An 18,595-nucleotide genomic window follows, 5' to 3' on the forward strand; every position below is an offset into this window, starting at 1 on the left:
TTTTAGAGCAGGGATGATCTGTTTGAGCAAATAGGCCACACAGTTTTAGGTCAAGGCTGGGTCCCCTTGTGATTTAGTAGGAAGGCCCTAAAAGCAGCATAATATGAAGGCAAGTCCTCCTCACTGTTCTTTTTGTGTTTGATAACAATTCTTCCTCAGAATTGTTGTGGAGACAATAGTGGATGTTTTGTAGGGTTTTTTGTTTTCTTTTTTGAAGCACATTTCCTAAAAGAATGAAGGAATAAATCCACATATACCTTTTTCGATTATTGGGTTACTTTAAAAAATAAGTCTTTTCCTTAGAGATGACAGAATGAGGATTCCTATACTCTAATTAAAGTGCTAGAAAACATGTATATTTGTTCATATAAATTATGCACATCCCTGGAATAATAAAAAACAAACATTATTGTCTTTATTTTTTTAAAAATTGCTGTGTTTCAGTCATAGTTTCAGCTATCAGTGTTCTTTAGTGTTGCGATCTTAAAGGGTTGCTAGACTGTTACTGACATCCTCAGTAAATTCATTGGTGAGAAGTTTGTCACAGAGTAAAACTGAATAGGTTTAGGAAGTGTACATTGTTGCTTTCTTGATTTAATTACTTATTTGCTGAAAAATAAATATGAAAGTACATGTAGTGAAATAGGTTTCACTACAACTGAAACTGTAAAATATCTTTATTTTATTCATTATAAATAATATCTATAACAAAGCACTATTTGAGTTTTATCATGTATTTTTACCCTGAAAGAAAAAAATTAGTGTGCTGGATTAATTAAGCTCTGATCTGCATGCCACCTTCTTCAGGAACAGTATTAAAACCAGAAAATATTTGAGTGAAGCTCTGGAAGTAATGATGATGTATCAGGCTTAAAAACCCGTGCTAGAATTTTATACCTCCTTCACCACTTAGTTGCTACTGTAGCATGGAACTGAGGAACAGACTTCCCCAAACCTCTCTTCACGTGCTGGCAAGATACCTTTTCAGTAGAACCTTGCCAGTGGAGTTAAGTATTTGGGGGCTGAAGGAGTTTTTCCTGTGAATCTGAATCCCCTTGCTCATTTAATGGTGACCCCTGAGAGTAGCTGAAGTTCTCTCCTCTTTACCTCTGAGAAGACTGACAGAAAAACAGTGCCCTCTAATGAATGTGGTGTGTTCCTGGAATCAGCTTCCTGTCACAAGGTTGTTTTGTTTCTCCTTTTTAAATGCTTTCACTTTTATGGGGCTTAAAAGTCCAAAGTGAAACCTACCAGCACTGCTGTGGTATGCAGGCATACATTTGCTATGATTTCAAGCTAAGCTTTTAAAAAAAAAAACCCAAGGACTCATTACTCTTAACATTGTTACTGAAAGCCTGCTAGTAGACTTTTACTTACAACAGATGAGTATTGTGCTCTGCTTCAAAGGCATGTCTCTTTTCCAGACTTAATAGGAAACACAGGAAAAAGGCTATAAAAAGTACCAGGTGAGGACTTGTTATACTTTAGGTCTGGTGTTCTTCTTTGAAATACAAGAAAAAAATTAATTTTTACAGTAATTGCATTTTGTGTATACATGTGCAGTATTGTATGCACAGTCATTAGAAGTAAAAGACCGTAAATATGGTGCATCAATGTTTCTGTGTAAAGTCAAGATAGATGCATATTGCAGAAAAAGATGAAACAGTTCAAAAATCATTTTGAAGAAAAGATGAAACTGATCTTTGTTTGAGGAATGTAAAACTTAATTTTTCTTAGGAGTGATAAGGAACCAAGACGTAATAAAAAATTTAAACACATTAAAGCAGGTCTTGAAGAATACCTGTCTTCTGTATATAGGAAATACTGCGTGATTTTTTGTATTAAAAAGATACTAAGTTTATGAGTCTTAATGAAAAACACTGAGGTTTCTTAGAAATGAAGCTTTTAAATTCCAGACTGTCTGGTGACAGCAAGACCAATGGCTATGAGTTCTTCTTTAGTTTCTCCAAGAAACTAAGCAGCCTGTCTTTTTCATTCTAATACCATCTAATACTTCAAGATATGTTTGTTTAAGTAGGTCAAAAGGCACAGTGGAAATATAATATTTATTTTGCTAACATTGTACCTATATCAGTGATATGTTTAAAATCTCACTGGAGTTACAAGGTTAGCAAATACCAACTTCGCTTGTATTTTGAGATAAACAGTTTGTCTTCAACAAGCTCCTAAATATGCATGATGCTGAAGTCTCTTTACCCAGTTCTAAAACATTTCAGTTCTAACACCAGTTTCATAAAGCAGAATTGCTCTTAATGTTATATTAATGTAATTATACATCCTTTTTTCCCCCCCAGATATATCAAATATGTTTGCAGACAAGATCTTACCCTTAGTTTAGATGTATTTTCATACATGCGTTCTGAAAACTAAGAATCAAACTTTCCTGACCTTCAGATATTGACAATGACATTATTGTCAAATCTTAATACAGTCAGCAGTATTTATGTTACACTGTGTTACCATGAAAGAGTAAAAAACTTTAATATCCATCAGGTTTTTAGGAGCAAATGAACATGTGACATGTGGATCTAGGTGCTGAAGACAGCTTAGGTTCAAAGGATTGTTCCTTGGAAAGAAACAGCCAATGAAGAGCTATGTTTGGAAGTGCAAGGAGGGGGTGATTACAGGGAGAAAACCTGGCTCTTTTGTCACAATGTGTGTTCAGTTGTCAGTAAAGCATAATCCCATGAAGCCTATAAATTTTGGAGTTTGACAGGGTACAGGCTATATGCATTTTGTAAATTGCTTCAAGAATTTGCATGTTTACATGTTTATTTTCAGCATTCTTTACACTGCAGGAACAATAGAAAGCTTTGGTGTAATTGACAGTGGTCTTAGGAGAAAATAACTGTAAGAGGTAATCATGTTAAATATGAGAGTAGCAGTGGATTTGAACAGGAAAAGAGTAATGATCTTAGTGTATTCAGAAGTAAATCTGTTACATAGGCAGGCACATCCTTCTGGCTTGCATTGCAGAGCTAAGTTGGTGACAAAAAAAGAGAAAGTGAATAAGTAGATCCAAGTAAAATACACAAAGATTTGGAGTTAAGAGGTATCAAATGTGAACTGTTGAGACAAAGCTGAAACTTGCAGAGAGTGATGTTTAGGGATTTTCTTGCTAAAGTTTTAGTCCAAAAGATGAGCTGTCAGAATGGGAGAGGAAACTTGGAGCTAAGATCTTGAACATAGCAAACAAATAAGGTTACTTTGAAAAAAGAAGCAGGGTATGGTTATACTGAGCAAGAGAAAGGATGGACTAGTTTGAGATTACTTCTGTGCTTTAAGTTGTAACAACCTCATTAGTAGTAATCAGAGCAGAAGAGTGGAGAAGACCTAAGCAGGCGTTAGGTTAAAGTCAGGTTTTGGTCTAAGTGTAACTCAGCTCACAATCCCTGCAGGATACACAGTAGACTGGCCAACAGGCTGAGCACTGGGCTTGGATGCTGGGATGCATTTATATCACAATGTGCTAATTTGTTCTTAAAATACCAGAATCGTGCCGTTTTAGTCAAGTATTGTCGGGTAATTTTCATAAATGAAGTTCAGCTTGTTCATTAACTGATGTATAAATGAAGTGTTTGGTTTTAGTGATCAATTTGCCATTTCTTTTCACTGCAGTCAGAAATTGGATTTGGAAAAATGGAAACCTATATCAAGTTAGAAAAGCTTGGAGAGGTATGTATAATTTTCTTTTGGAATGATGACAATGTGCTGTTTAAAATTTTGCATAAGTGTTAACTGAAATTTTCCATATCCTTCAAAATACCCGTTGAATTTATCTTTTCAGTAAATCGAACACATTCAACAAGTAACAATGTCACAACCACACAAATGTTTATGCAAATATAATGAGCAAAAGAAAAAAAAAGCAGGAAAACTGTCATAGAGTTGGGGAGGAGCAAAACTCCATTAGCAAATGTGCTGTGATCTTCTTACATAGGCTGGCTTTTTTTGCATAGACAAAATCATTCTGTTGATGATAACAATAGTTAAGTCTGGTGTCCTCCTGGCATGACTTAGGTGTTGAAACACTCATGATAGACTACAGACCAGTGCTTTTAAGGAACAGGCAGTAGCTATGCATGTTCTGGTAAAGAAGCCTGCACACCTGGGCTGGGCAGCCAGCCAGGTGCTGCCAAGTGAAGTATGTAACACTGGATTTTGTCTATCCTTCTGTGGGGGGCGGCAGTGTGGCTTTCCCCCTCCACTCAGCCTCTGACTTCCAGAGAAACAGTGGAATTCAGGAGGGGCCGAGTGTCATTCCTGTCCAGTTTGATTGAGGTTGACCAATGGGATTGAAAATGGGCAAGGAGCACTGAAATGGGATATAGTGAACATTGCAGAAGGAGGCAGGGCTGGTCAGCATCTCTGCTGTGAATATTGCAGTCAGTCCTTCATTTAAAACAATTCAATTTCCTGTTACCAAATCTAAGCCTGCCTGATGCAACTTCAAGCCTATTCCTGTTTTCCTATCTCTTGTTACTTGGGAGAAGAGGCTGACGCCCACCTGGCTACAGCCTCCTTTCAGGCAGCTGTAGAGAGCAGTAAGATCCCCCTGAACTTCATTTTGTTCAGGCTAAACACCTCCAGCTCCCTCAGCTGCTTCTCATAGGACTTTGTGCTCCAGACCCTTCACCAGCTCCTTCCCTGGACACTCCAGCACCTCAATGTCGTTCTTGCAGTGAGGGGCCCAGAACTGGATACAGGATTTGAGGTGTTGCCTCACAAGTGCTGAGTACTGGGGGACGGTCACTTCCCTGAAATTGCTAGCCACACTGTTGCTGACACAGGCCAGGATGTCATTGCCTTTTTGGCCACCTGGCCACATGCTGGCTCATATTCAGCTGCTGTCAGCCAGCACCCCAGGGTCCTTACCTTCTGAGCATCTTTCCAGTCACTCTTCCCCAAGCCCATAGTGCTGCATGGGGTTGTTGTGACCCAAGAGCAGAACCTGGCACTCGGTCTTGTTGAACCTCATAATATTGTCCTCAGCCCAGCCTGTCCAGATCCCTCTGCAGAGCCTTACAGTACTGTAGTGATCTAGGGCAGTTTCTGTACCTTCATTGCTGCTTCTTGGCATTTGTAGGGATTAGTTTTTCGTACTTGTCAGGATTTGTCTTAATTTAGCATGCTTTTAGAGTTTTGAGTCTCTTGCTGTCTAAAAATACATAATGATGACAAGAAGCTATCAAAAAGTTACATGTTTTCTTTAAGGTTGTGGAAGAGTGTGTCTGCAGCCTTTGGAAACATAACTGCAGCATAGTATAGAGATACCCAAGCTAGGTATCCATAGTCAGAGAGAGGCTTTCAGGAGTGTAAATGATCCCAGCAGTGAACTTAATGAACTTAATGATACCTGATCTGACTTCTTTGGTAGCTCTGTGGTATTTAGGTTTCCATGTAATTTCCAGAACTGCTAAGCATATACATCCCTTGTGAGTTCAGTCCTGTGCTTAAAAAATATTTCTGTGCTTTTACATATGTCAAAAGAATATAATGTAAAAACTGTTCATATCCAAAACGGAACCTATGAGATCCTCAGACAGAAGTTAATGTTTTTTTATTTAACTAATGTTTTGATGAAGGAACAACTTGTAGAAGTTCCCTTCTTTTTCCATTTTATAGGGTACTTACGCAACAGTTTATAAGGGGAGAAGTAAATTGACAGAGAATCTGGTAGCTCTGAAAGAAATCCGCCTGGAACATGAAGAGGGAGCACCATGCACAGCCATAAGAGAAGGTGGTAACTTTTTTTCTTAATTCTTAGAATTTCAGATACTTCTAGATTTCTTCTTGACCAAAGCACCATCAGTACTTGGAAATATATAGGCTACATAGGACATTAGTGAAGTTGCTATTATTATTGATGAGGAAAATTATAGTCCAGACATATTCAGAGTTTTGTTTCAAATTTATTTTCCTTATGGGGGGTGATTGTGATCTCAAATGCAGTGGGTGATTTAATACTGAATTAGACTGCTGTTAGTAAGTAACTTTCAGGTACTCAGAATACATTTTACAAAATTCCTTCTGTCTGAAATGTATAGGAAATACTTACAAGCTTGTTACTCGAGTGGGTGTTTGGTGTTTTGATTAAATACCTTTCTTATCAACTTGATCTGTATGAGTATTATGTTCTTAAAAATAGCTTTTTTATTAAAAAAACTCACATAGCTTATATGTGTGAATTTAACTAGAAATTGCATTTACTCCTCATGTGTTTTGCACTATTATTGTTCTTCCTATTCTCTCTTGCAGTGTCATTATTAAAAGATCTGAAACATGCAAATATTGTTACATTGCATGATATTGTGCACACAGACAAGTCTTTGACTCTTGTTTTTGAATACCTGGTAAGTGCTTAAACAATTAGTGAGCTTTACATTTTATTTATTGTTTCTAAGAAACAGAAGCACAACAGAATTCTGTGCTTTTTTTAAAAATACTGGGACTATTCGAATTTTCTCCTGCATCTACAGTCCTTCAGCTAAAAATGAGAAAAGTGTATTCAGTTCTTAAATTGCTGTAAATTAGTAAATACTGTTGTGATCATTTCAGAGTTTCATTAATAGCAGATAGTGGTGGTCTGCCTGAGCAAACTGTCTACTTGTCCAAAATCATTAACTGTATAAAATGGTAATCACACTATAGTTCCAATGATATTTTTCTTTTGTGACATAGCTGACTTTCAATGTAATTGGAGAATATACCAATTCTATAAAATACTGTGCCACACATAGATGGAGGAGAAGGCAACAGCAAATAATGTTGCCTGAGACAGTACAGCTTGCTGGAAAATGGGTCCTTCTATCCTCTGGAAAGCCAGGGGTATTTGTGTCCAGGCTTTTGGGTTTTTTATCATTTAATACCTTTTGCAGAAATATCATTTTTCTGATAATCATTTCAGTTCCAACGATAAGTAATGTTCATGTAATTTGTTGCCCATAATTTTACTGAACCATGATGATGGTGTTTTAATAGGACAAGGACCTGAAGCAGTACATGGATGACTGTGGTAACATCATGAGTATGCACAATGTAAAGGTGAGTGTTTTTAGTGACAGTGACTGCCTTCCAGCTTTGTCCTAAGAATTTCAGAGAGCTAAATAATCAGGAGCTGTATAGTTTAGTCTCTTTAAAAATAAAATAAAGAAATTTAACTTCCTTTTTAGCCTGACTTAACTACATTTGACATCAGATGGTATCTTTTTGTTTTAAGCGTTCAAAACATTGAAAAGAGATTATATAACTTCAAATGTTTTCATTCTCTTTGAAGTTACGTATCTAAAATTTAAAAATTCCTTAAAAATAATACATTCTTAACTCTCTTGACTTCTTCTTGTCCTCCCATTATTTTATACTCATTGACTAAATCTGTAGTTTGGTATATCCTCAAATTTATATATGGACATTGAGGAAAATGTAGCCTCAATCATGAATGTGTTTTTGGGTGCCACTGCCTACCACACAAGTAAGAAATTAAAAATATATATTTAAGAATTAGTGATTTTCATCTTTCTGTTAGTAAGAAAATAGAAATAATTTTCCTGAAGGCCTAATTTGCTTTTTCTTTTAGCTGTGGTTGTGGCCAGGTCAAGTGACTCAGTTTCCAATCTGGCCTGCTGAAACTAACTCTGGGTCAAGTGTTATTTCTCTTGTAAAAAGCAGGCTTTTATTTGGAAAACTGGCATAACTCGTTGTGCTCTTTAATACTTAGGGCTTTAGAAGAGACCAAACGGAGTACAGTACTGTCGTGAAATGATTTGGTACTCAGGCTAGATATTGGTTACTGTTTGGTGAGCTTTCCCTTTCATTCCGTTGCCAAGTATCTTTAGGGAAAGACATCTGGCCGTAACCTACTTCGTTGGTTCCTCTGAGTCTGCAAAGGGAAATTCTTTAATCTGTTTCTACTTCAGAGAGACAACCAAAAATCATAATTACGCTTGTGTTTTTAATTATCTGCAAGTTATTAAGCAGTGCTTTAAGCTTAAAAAAAATACAGGAAAGCTGTAAGTGTAGTTAGAGAACAAGCCAGAATCTGCTTGTGGTAATCTGAGCTAAGCAGAGGAACCGTTTTTCCTTGTTTGCCTATGGTTTAAGCTATGCTCAAAGAGAAAATTTAAATGGTCAGTACCTTTGGCACTGGGAAACCAGAACAGCTGCTTAGCTGTGGTAGCTGTAGGTGCTTACCTTTTAATAACTGTGGGGGTTTGAGTCATCATTAACATTTGAGAGACCTCCCTGTCATCACTTCCCTCACATTCCTCAGCTAATTTTAGGTTTTTGTGTTTTGACAAAATGAAGGTATGTGTGATCTCTGCAGGTATTAGTGTTTTAACCAAAATTTTGAGCTAATACATGGCGTCCTGTGCATTTCCAAAAGGCTCCCTGCTAACTGTGGTGAAGCTTCACAATTTCTGTAGAGCAATCTGCTTTGCATTCTTGACTAATCCTTGCAGTCCCAGTGTACACTACGGAAGGCCGTTGATTTCTATTGAAGTCCTGATAATAAAGCTTGGGGACTGATTACCCCTGCAACATTATGGGCATGAGTAGATGGAACAAGACTTGTTGCTTCTCATTCTGCTCTTCAGAAAAGAAAGCAAAGAGAAAGAAATCAATCCCAGTTCCTGTTTTTCTAGCACAGATGAATCCCGTGTCAGCAGACTGAGAACAGATGGATGTAACTACACCTGCTGTGTATTTGTCCAGTTTATGAAAAAGAATTTGGTGGTGTCACTTGGTGCAAAAATAAACCAATATGTTAGAACATGGTCATAAAAACATTCTAGTGTTTTTCCTCAGAGGTCCTGTTACATGATGAATTTGTCACATTGTTTTCTGCAATGCTCTGTATTTTTTCATTGTACATTTGATTACCTGTGCTGAGGAATGCTGTGTGGTAAATGCCAGCAATGGCTACCCAAAAGTCCTATGTTCAAGATCAGACCCTTTATACATACAGAAACTGCAAAGTATTTGCAGCAATACATTAAACTTGCTTGGCTGCCCACTGCTAAACCTTTCTCCACCCCATACTACTTTTATATCTATGTATGTGCCGGATTGATATGCATGACTGAAGTTGTTGCTTGTCTTGCTATTCCAAAGGATTAAAATAAACCTGTGTTGTGTGTCAAGGTGAGGGGATGATTGTAAATACCAGAGGCAGTTGGGCTGTTTTAATAATCCTCATTTACCCATTTATCCATCTTCCCTAAGCTTGTGAATCTATGTGTATTTTTCCAGTAGCCTGCCAAGACATTCTTTATGTAGTTTAGCACAGTTGGATAGAAACGCTGCTGAGCTGCATTTTCAGAAGAGACTCTGCGGCAGAAGGGAACTTGAGTATATAGTCAGAGACAGTTATCTTTGAAGACATTAGTGTGGGGAAGAGAAGTGGTAAATGCTTACTTTAAAAATAAACAGCCCTGTGTTCCTCTTCAGTTAAACTGAACAAATTGCTCTTAAAGTCTTTGTTGTAAAGTACAGTGTTAAAGCAGTGCATTAGCATAAAAGGATTTTAAATCTTTGAACAATAATGATGATGTCCAGAATTTGCTCATAAGGAGAATAATTCACTTTTTGAGAAGTAATTTTGTCCTGCTTTCAGTACTTAACTCTCCAGTGCCCAAATGGGCTTTCTAGTCATGTAATCTGTAGATTAACATTGTTTGTCTAATTTATATGAATGTTCTCTTTTGTAGCTATTTTTATATCAGATTCTTCGTGGTTTGGCATACTGTCATAGGAGAAAGGTGTTACATCGAGATTTGAAGCCGCAAAATCTACTAATTAATGAGAAAGGAGAACTGAAGCTTGCAGACTTCGGTATGGCCTGAAATTACTCTGTAATAACTTTCTTTTTGTCTCAGCAAAGGAAACTAATTTTGCCTTATAAAGGAGAAATGAGTACCTTGGGTCTGTAGTGAATTTGGCTGTTCTCAAATGGAAAATGAAAGTCAGTCTTTTACAGGGTATAATCAGAGTCTCTATAGGTAATACTGTCACTCGACTTGCAATTTGAAAGTAGTCTTACAGCTTCCTGTGAAATTGATGCTTAGTCAAATCCCTAAGGTGGAGCTCACGTTGCTTCTCCTAACACTCCACAGTCACTCTAAAGCAGGGTAACCATGACAGGAGAGAGGAAGGGCTTGTTCATGTGCTAAATTGTCAGGTGTTATGCTGTCAGTGATACACCAAATTCCTTGGGATTTACAGAAGAGTGGGGCATTCACATTTTCCTGTTTCCTTCTGTGTCTGGAAGATCCTTTGAAAGTTGTGCTCTGTGCCTCTGATTTTACCCCGTCTGTGTGAATGGAAGTTGCTCAGAAGATTGCATCTAACATGATAGACCTGAATTTTATTAAAGATATTGCTGACAAATTGCCAGTGTTAGGATGGAAAACCCCTGCTGATCCAACACTTATTTGGTCTGTTTCCATCATTTAGTTATTTGTTTGCCTTCTGCCTTTTGCAGTGTAGTTTTCCAGAAACAGTGTAGAAGGTTTTTGCAGCAAGGAGTTGTCGTACTGATCTAATGCTATACCAATTTAATGGAATTTACAGGATTAGTCTAGGTTTTGATCTGTTTACCTTTCTTCTGTGCTTAAAAATGCTGACCACGAGATTGCCATAAATACCAAAAGGCAATCACAAGTTGTAGAAATCTATTTATTAGGGCCTTAAATAACATTAAGAGACAATATTTAGCAAGTATAATAAGGTCTTTAAAATAGTTTGTCAGTTTCATACAAAAAGGATTTCAGCAAGCTGTACATGACTCTTCATTTCCCTTTTTATCAAGGATTGGCTAGAGCAAAGTCTGTTCCTACAAAGACCTATTCCAATGAAGTTGTCACATTATGGTACAGACCACCTGATGTTCTCCTTGGATCTTCAGAGTATTCAACTCAAATTGACATGTGGTTTGTATAGCTTTGTCTAATTTAAATTTTTGTTCTGAGTCAAGTTGAAAAAATGTCAACTTTGCTGTTAAATAGTAACATTCAAATACTCAACCTTTGAATTTTTATAGGCTGCAACTGAGTTGGATTTTTAGGGAAAGGATTGTTAGACTGGGAAGATGCTATTATTCCTCTTTGAAAATGCAGAGTACTTTTTTATTGCTCAGAGTAAGCCAGCATTAGGCCCACAGTATTAGGGAAAAAAACAGCTGCCTTTTCCTAATGACAGGGTAACATGGTATTTTACCATGAACTTTAATAAAATTGATTAACGCAACATGTGAAGGAAGAGGATGTAATATAGCTATGACACAAGTTTTGTTTAGACTTTGACAGCTCTTCTGTTGCTACACATCTTTCTAAATATTTTAATAGCAGGGCGTGGCTAACAACCAATCATTTGTTTTAATTGAAGAGAAATCCCAGAAGCCTTTATGAGCTGAAATTACAGGGTTATTGCTGCTTTATCTTTTTCTCTGTCTTTATAAAGGGGCGTCGGATGCATATTTTTTGAAATGGCATCAGGAAGGCCTCTTTTTCCTGGTTCAACTGTTGAAGATGAACTGCACTTAATTTTCAGACTTCTTGGTAAATGGATACTTCTAGCAATGTTAATGTTAATGCACCATGTTTGTATGAGAACTGTAGAACAATATTATATATTGCATTGTAATCAAGGTTATGAAAAATGATTCAGCTGAGTGTACAGCTGAGGGTGCACAATATGGGCTTACTGAATGATTTTTTACCTTTCTCCTTTAAATTACAGGATTAAATGCTTTTTTATGTCAAAGTTGTTTGTTTCCATTTTTTGAGTTGAATTTGTTACTGCTTCTAAATGCAGGAACTCCATGTCAAGAAACATGGCCAGGCATTTCTTCCAGTGATGAATTTAGAAACTACAACTTTCCTAAGTATAAACCACAACCTCTCATCAACCATGCACCAAGGTACTTTGTGTTTTATTAATAGAAAATATGCGTCCCTGTGGCTTTGCATATTCCTAAGCGGGAATGCATTTCCAAGTACAATCTGCTACTGAATAGTGTAAAACTATTCATCAGTTGTGTAACTGTGGGCAGATGATAATGCAGAGCAGAACCTGGTACTGTGTGATTGCTTTCTCTAATACCATTGTAGGTACCACAGCTCCTTAATGACCTATGGAACAATAAACTCTGATTAATGATGTCTCCATAGTAGAAGAATTCACACAGCATTTCCCAAAAAACACTACTTCTCTTCTGCTTATATACTAGGCCTAGGCCATTTGTTAAAATGGCCAGGTTTCCTGTAATCATTTTAAAACCATAATGACGAAGTTGAAGGGTCTGTGCAATTATAAATAAACTTAATAACAAAGACATTTGTTGTTGACTTTGAAGAAGAAGGTCTAACATTGTGTCCCTCTAGTAAATGAGTATTATTAAGCTTAAAAGAAATAATTTTAAAAATTAAAATAAATGACCCATGTCAAGCTAGTAAAAGACAATCCAAACTAAGGATTTGTGTGTCCCCAGTGTTTTCCAAATAGTCTTGTTCCTCGATATTAGGACTCATGTATTCACATTAACATGAATAAATGTAGTTTGGATGAAAGCATTAAATGTAGTTTGGATGAAAGCATTTCCATGTTTAGATATAATTTTCGGGTTTGATATCATTTAATGAAGTCAGCTCCTCTGCAGTTTTACTTTCATAAATACAATTCCATAACTGTTTTAATTTTTTAAAATATTTTTCTTTTTAGGCTAGACACGGAAGGAATTGAATTGATAGCGAAGTTCCTTCAAGTAAGATGTGTTTTGTGGCTTTACTTTATAAAAGTGCAAGTTTCAAGTTTTAGTATATTATATACAAAATGTATTAGAAGCCAGAATATTTAGATCTATCTCAAAGTGGAATGTGCTGCAGAGTCTGTTGTGGGTGACAGATGTGGGAAGAAGCCAGTCTAGTGTGAGAATTAAAAAACTGATGCTTGTTTTTTTTCCCCCAGAACAGATTTCTTCTCTTACTACCTTTTGTAAAAATAGAACTATTCTATTAGCCCTGAAAAAACTAAATCTCTTGTGAAATACGGTATTAAACCAAAACTTTTATCTAAAAATGCTAGATTTCTTTAATGATAAACTGAGTTTAGTACTAAAGGAGGAGTTCCTAAGGTGTAATATTACTCCTTGATGTTGCAACTGTATTCAAAAGCTGAAGTGGTATGTGGGTTTTATCTTTGAATCTGTATTAAAAAGGAGCTGGAAGGAAGATGGAAGGCCAACTCCTGCATCTTTGAGTAGATGCAGCACTGTAACTTGCTTGTATGCAGCTTTTAAATGTCTGCAGCCTTGTCCAAAATTGCACAGATGCCAAGCAGGAGACATCTAATCATTGTACCATCTATAAATAAAGAGTAGGTGTAGTTTTGACCTGCATCCATTTGCAGAAGTTGTTTTTACTATTTTAGTGATCTTGTTACATGTTGGCAGTACTGATTCTGATACAACGTTAGATTGTCATGTATGAAATGAAAGTAATGAAAAATAATTGTCCTAGTGAATTATGGGAAATATTGAGCAAATAGAACTCTTTCTCCCTTTGATGAAATCACTTGATGCAAAGAGATTTTTAATGGAAGCCAACACCCTTGTATGCTTTTATATTAATAGTATGAATCAAAGAAGAGAATTTCAGCAGAAGAGGCCATGAAACATGCATACTTCAGAAGTCTTGGAACAAGAGTACACACTCTGCCTGAAAGTAAGAGGAGTAGAAAAGTAGCAGACTGTTGTTAAGATAGTGCATTAAAACTAAGTACATGGTGTAAGGAAAAGCTCTCTAATCTATTAAAGAAGTCTGATATCTAGAGACTTATATATTTGTGAATTGAAAACATTTTTTTATCTAAACTATATAATTAAGAATATAATTTTGATCAATAAAACATAGTTTTACATTTGTATATGAATTAATTTCTTTGTTACATTTCAGGTGTTTCAATATTCAGTCTAAAAGAGATTCAATTGCAAAAAGATCCTGGCTTTAGAAATTCCACTTACCCAGAGACCGGTATGGAAAGCTTTATTTTTTCTCATGCTTGCTAAAAGAATGCTGTGCCAGAGGCATTCGCAATTGAAAAATGCTTTGTTAAATTGGTTTGTGTGAATATAGTGTCACAAAAATCCAGAATGATTTACTGAGATTCCTGTAGAGACATATAAGCTAAGTGCACAGAAAGATGTGAGTTTTACGAGGGATGGTCAGGGACTGTGAAGGTGAGAACTTTTCGGAGTTCCAAACCAGTACCGTGTGGGGGTGAACGGTGGCAAAGTGAAAAACCAATGCAGTGAGCGCCGTTAAAAGAAAGATGCTGATGTTGGGTGAAGCACAAGGGGAGTTGCCTTGAAGTAGGACAAAGATCTTGGTAATAACTTAATACTCTGTTGTGCAAGTGCTTCGGTTTCTTACCATGGTCCGTGTTGTGTTGCAGGACATGGGAAGAACAGAAGGCAGAGCATGCTTTTCTAAAGGGGGCAGTGCAGAGTCAAGGCCAAGCCTATCCTGTCGGTCAAGGACTCGGATCCGAAGGCAGTGCTTTTTCTTGGTGGACTTGGAATCGCAGTTTGTCTACACTGTCCTCTTAACAGTGGAGTCTTTTTATTTCCAACCTGCAAATTATGTTTTTATATTTGTTGTCACAGTGTGACAATTTTTTGTACAGTTGGTTTTAAGGTCTCCTCTGCCACTAGAGCCAGTAGGTTACAGCTGTTGATGTAACTGTAGCTGCAATTTTTGTGCAGGACTGAGAAACACAGTGCATTATTTATTGCGGAATCATTGCTGCTAAATAACTACTGTCTGTATAGTTAACACAACAGTTCCATGCCTGAAGAAGTTGCAATGGCTTTATAATATGTGAATGCATCTGTTTCTCTTGATAAAATGTTCTACTGCTGCAGGGCTTTTTTTGTATTTCTTAAACTGCAGTGTTTCCTGGAATGTAAACATAGCTTTGCTTGGCTATAGGTGAGCCATCTTTAATGCTCTAAGTTCTTGGCACTTAATTCCTTATTTAACATTGGAAGTATGTGTTGAAATAGTTGAAAAATTATAATGCATATTATGTTTTTGAAAAGCACATGGTGTGAAGGTTGATTCAAACAAGTGAAAAGTAACTATGATTTGCTCTCAGATCCTGTGTTAGTTATTGATGAATTAGAGCATGGAGGCTGGACATTTTGTCAGGCTTACTCCAGCATAACATATTTGCACATTGTTGTGCATATGGGGCCTGCAGAAACAATAACTTTTTTACCTTGTTTTTAACTTAGAAATACAAATAGTAAAAAGACAATTCGTATATGTTGGACCCTGGCTTACTTCTCATTACAGAGGAACAGGACAACTAATTACACAAACATGGGAATAATGTCACACTTTTCCCACCTTGTTGGTCTCCCATTTGTGCATTATTCACTTGAAATCAACTGGAAAGATGCAAGTTTGTACTTGAGAAGAACTCACTATGCTAACAGAGCTTTTACAATGGGAACTTAGAGAGTTTTTCAGATCTTAGATGTTACCTGTTTTCCAGAGATAGTAAACATATTACTACTATGCTTATGCATCTCAGTGAGTATCATAAGTACACCCTTGGTGATGGTTACAGTATTTTTAAGCATTTGTGTTCACCTTTATGAACCTATTTGTTTAGTGCATCTTAAAGAGACTGTAAATCTTTATTGGTATATTTTGAAATGGTCATGTAAATCTTTGGCTGGTATACCATGAAAATAGTCATAGGTAACTTAATTTTTCCTGACATTCACTGTAAAACGTTCAGGGGTCCTACCATTTCTGTTCAGGAAATCTCGTAGTTTATTGTTATTTAACAGTATTAAGTGGATTTTTGTATATTTCATTTTAACTTTATTTGTGAATAGTGATTGTGGCATGTTTGGGGGTGTTTTATTAATATTTCATTGATACTAGTAAATTTGAATTGGGATTTTTTTTTTTATTTTATTTTCTGGAAGAGAGAAATTCACGTGTAACGGTGACTATTGGACCACTACTGCTTTTCAGCATTTGTAAACCGGTTTTACGTTAAATCTTGTAGACCTAACAAACTGCTGTTATTTCTAACTGACCGACCTGTATTAATATTGTACTTTTGAAAGTATAAATATTATGTGGAATTCTTTGGTTTTGTTTTGAAATTTATAATAACAAAAGCCCTGTGTTGTTAAAAATACAGACTAAGTGAACTTGCGGTTCTTGGGGCATTGTTGGCAGCGTTTAGCAAGGTCCGTGTGTTGTGGGAGCCCCCAGGGTCACCTTTGGCTGCTCCTTTAGTTCCTTCAGCGCAGTGGCAGTGAAAGTGACGTGACTCATCCGTGACTGAGGCTGCTCGGGACCTTCTCAGTAGCGTGGTCCAGAGTGTCACTGCTGGTGAGCCAGCCCCGCGTGTCACACAGCCTGGGAGCATGACACGAGCCTCGGACACAGGCGCGGGGCTCCCCTGATCCCAGCATGAGCCCTACATGTGTGGCAGAGGCACAGTTGGCACTGATGACAAACCTTGTCCTGAAATAGTTATTATATATTTTTTTATAGTTGCTATGGATCTGATCTAGATTTTATACCAATTAACTTTGTAGGAAATACATTGTAGATGTGACAGTGTTGAAGAAAGAAGTATCAGAAAAACATCTCCTTTTTTTACAGAAGTAGTGAAGGTAGACTAAATGTTCACTGTGGATAAATGTGGGATTTAGCATTTCTAGAACAGTAATACTTCATAGGTCATAAAAGAACAGGTAATAATGTGACACTAATTAGTAAAGGACTTAAAGGTTTACCTGGTAAAATGAAGTGCATTAATAAACTTAGAAAGGGATCAGCCGGAGCTAACAAAAGGATGTTCCATTTTAAGTAGGAATTCAGCTTTTTTGTTACAGATGAAAAGATCTTCCATAAAATTAAAGCAGTCTGTTTATAAAGAAATTTTTTCTAAGGACCTACAAGTGAATCTGTGTTCTTTGTTAGGAGGTAGCTTTAAAGAACATATTTAAGAAACTTGACATCTGTGGTCAAGCCAGTTTGGGGCTTCTAAAAATTGTCTATTACTGAAATTCCTGCATCAGCAGAGACAGTTCTGTGGCAGTTGCCTCTTTGGGGCAGTAGTCAGCAAGTCTGAAGTTGCTGGGCAACTCTGACATCCTTTCTATGGAATTCGGTGCTCTGCCTCCTGTCTGGCAGAGTCAGGTACTACGGACTTGGTTTCACTGTCCCCAAGAACTGTAGGAGTGTTGGCCTTTTTGAGAGAAGACCTCAAGTGTGGCAAAAACCAAGCAGAGAGTCAGTGAAAGTGGATGGCTTTCAGTGTTTGGTATGACCACCTTTGCTTGACGATGAGCAATCAGTTAATGAGAAATGGCCTGCAAGTCGTGGCTGATTTTAAGTAGTTATTTTTAGATGATACCTGATGTGTCCCACCTAGCCCAGGGTAGGGATGGCAAGGTGTGGGTGTAGGTGTGTGTCAGAGTCAGGTGGGCTGGAAGCCAGGACAGAGGCAAGTGCTGGTGATGTGGTTGCATTCACGTGCAGGTGAAGGTTGAAGGGGAGAGGGTGGGTGGAGAATGGGAATTGACAGGACAGGGTTGGGAGAGGAGAGGGGCAAACCAACAGCTCAGCAATGCTCTAGTGGAACGTGCATCTCAATATGGCTGTGTTATTTTTGTGCTGCTTTACCACAGCATTCAGTAGCCAGAGTGTATCCCTGAATTGGGCAATAAAAGTTAAAATAAACAATTATTAAAGAATCAACATACTTTGTATTTGCAAATCATTTGAAAAACTGCAGGGTAGCGTTCTTGGGGCTGCTTGCTTGTTGTTTGTGCATGAGTTTTTCAATGCAATAAAGGTACATGGTTTCTGTTCAGCAATGTTAAAACGGAATTAGGGTTAAGAATACAATTTCATTATTGAGGACAAAATATATGAAAGCTATGTTGTAAATATCCCCAGGCTAAGTATTATAAACCCAGGAAATACTTGGAATTAAGGTCAGACTTGAAAGAAATCCAAACAAATCAGAGTATGGAAATGCAGAGCTATAGCACATTGTGACACTGAAGAGAATTCAGAACTTGCCTTGTCTGTGACACGATCATTTTGTCTGGTCACTAATGAGCAGAGTTCAAATAATTCATGCACCTTGTTAGCACATTTCAGTACCTTATTTACCTTCAGAAATTTTGGCTTTAAAACAAATGTAACATCTCTATAAAATGCTTTAATTTTGGGAAGGAACTTGAATGCTTACTTTATGCAGTTTGGGGGTTTTATTTTTTCAGAGGTTGGGCTGTTAGAGATTTTCCCATTTGGCCTTTGTGTTGTTCAGCAACATCCTTGTGTCTCACCGGTATCCATATCATACCAGTCTAGGAGATGGGCAAGGGCAACAAGTGTAATTGTGAAACATAAAGGAGGTGTGTAGCAGTTGGAACATTGTAGGTAAGCTCTGACTGTACAGGTGGGATGATTGTGAAAAGTATAAAAGCCAAGCAGATATATGGACTTTGGAGTTCTTACCATGCACCTTCTTCATCTGT

At 37.1% G+C, this 18,595-nt stretch overlaps 1 protein-coding gene across 3 annotated transcripts in view; it reads left to right on the forward strand.

The window, feature by feature from the left end:
- The window catches only part of CDK17 (cyclin dependent kinase 17), a 90,579-nt gene extending 74,402 nt beyond the window's left edge, over positions 1 to 16,177 (forward strand). For all 3 annotated transcript variants that reach the window (XM_082279723.1, XM_082279724.1, XM_082279725.1), the window contains 12 exons: positions 3,640 to 3,696; positions 5,647 to 5,761; positions 6,280 to 6,374; positions 7,003 to 7,065; positions 9,729 to 9,852; positions 10,829 to 10,949; positions 11,479 to 11,576; positions 11,833 to 11,938; positions 12,739 to 12,781; positions 13,649 to 13,739; positions 13,971 to 14,048; positions 14,470 to 16,177. In XM_082279723.1, coding sequence (XP_082135849.1) covers positions 3,640 to 3,696; positions 5,647 to 5,761; positions 6,280 to 6,374; positions 7,003 to 7,065; positions 9,729 to 9,852; positions 10,829 to 10,949; positions 11,479 to 11,576; positions 11,833 to 11,938; positions 12,739 to 12,781; positions 13,649 to 13,739; positions 13,971 to 14,048; positions 14,470 to 14,507 — 1,029 coding nt within the window. In that variant the 3' untranslated portion in view covers positions 14,508 to 16,177. The remainder of the gene's footprint in view (positions 1 to 3,639; positions 3,697 to 5,646; positions 5,762 to 6,279; positions 6,375 to 7,002; positions 7,066 to 9,728; positions 9,853 to 10,828; positions 10,950 to 11,478; positions 11,577 to 11,832; positions 11,939 to 12,738; positions 12,782 to 13,648; positions 13,740 to 13,970; positions 14,049 to 14,469) is intronic.
- Positions 16,178 to 18,595: the final 2,418 nt, after the last annotated feature.

This window comes from Coloeus monedula (genome assembly GCF_965178545.1).
Source record: "Coloeus monedula genome assembly, chromosome: 4".
Taxonomy (NCBI): domain Eukaryota; kingdom Metazoa; phylum Chordata; class Aves; order Passeriformes; family Corvidae; genus Coloeus; species Coloeus monedula.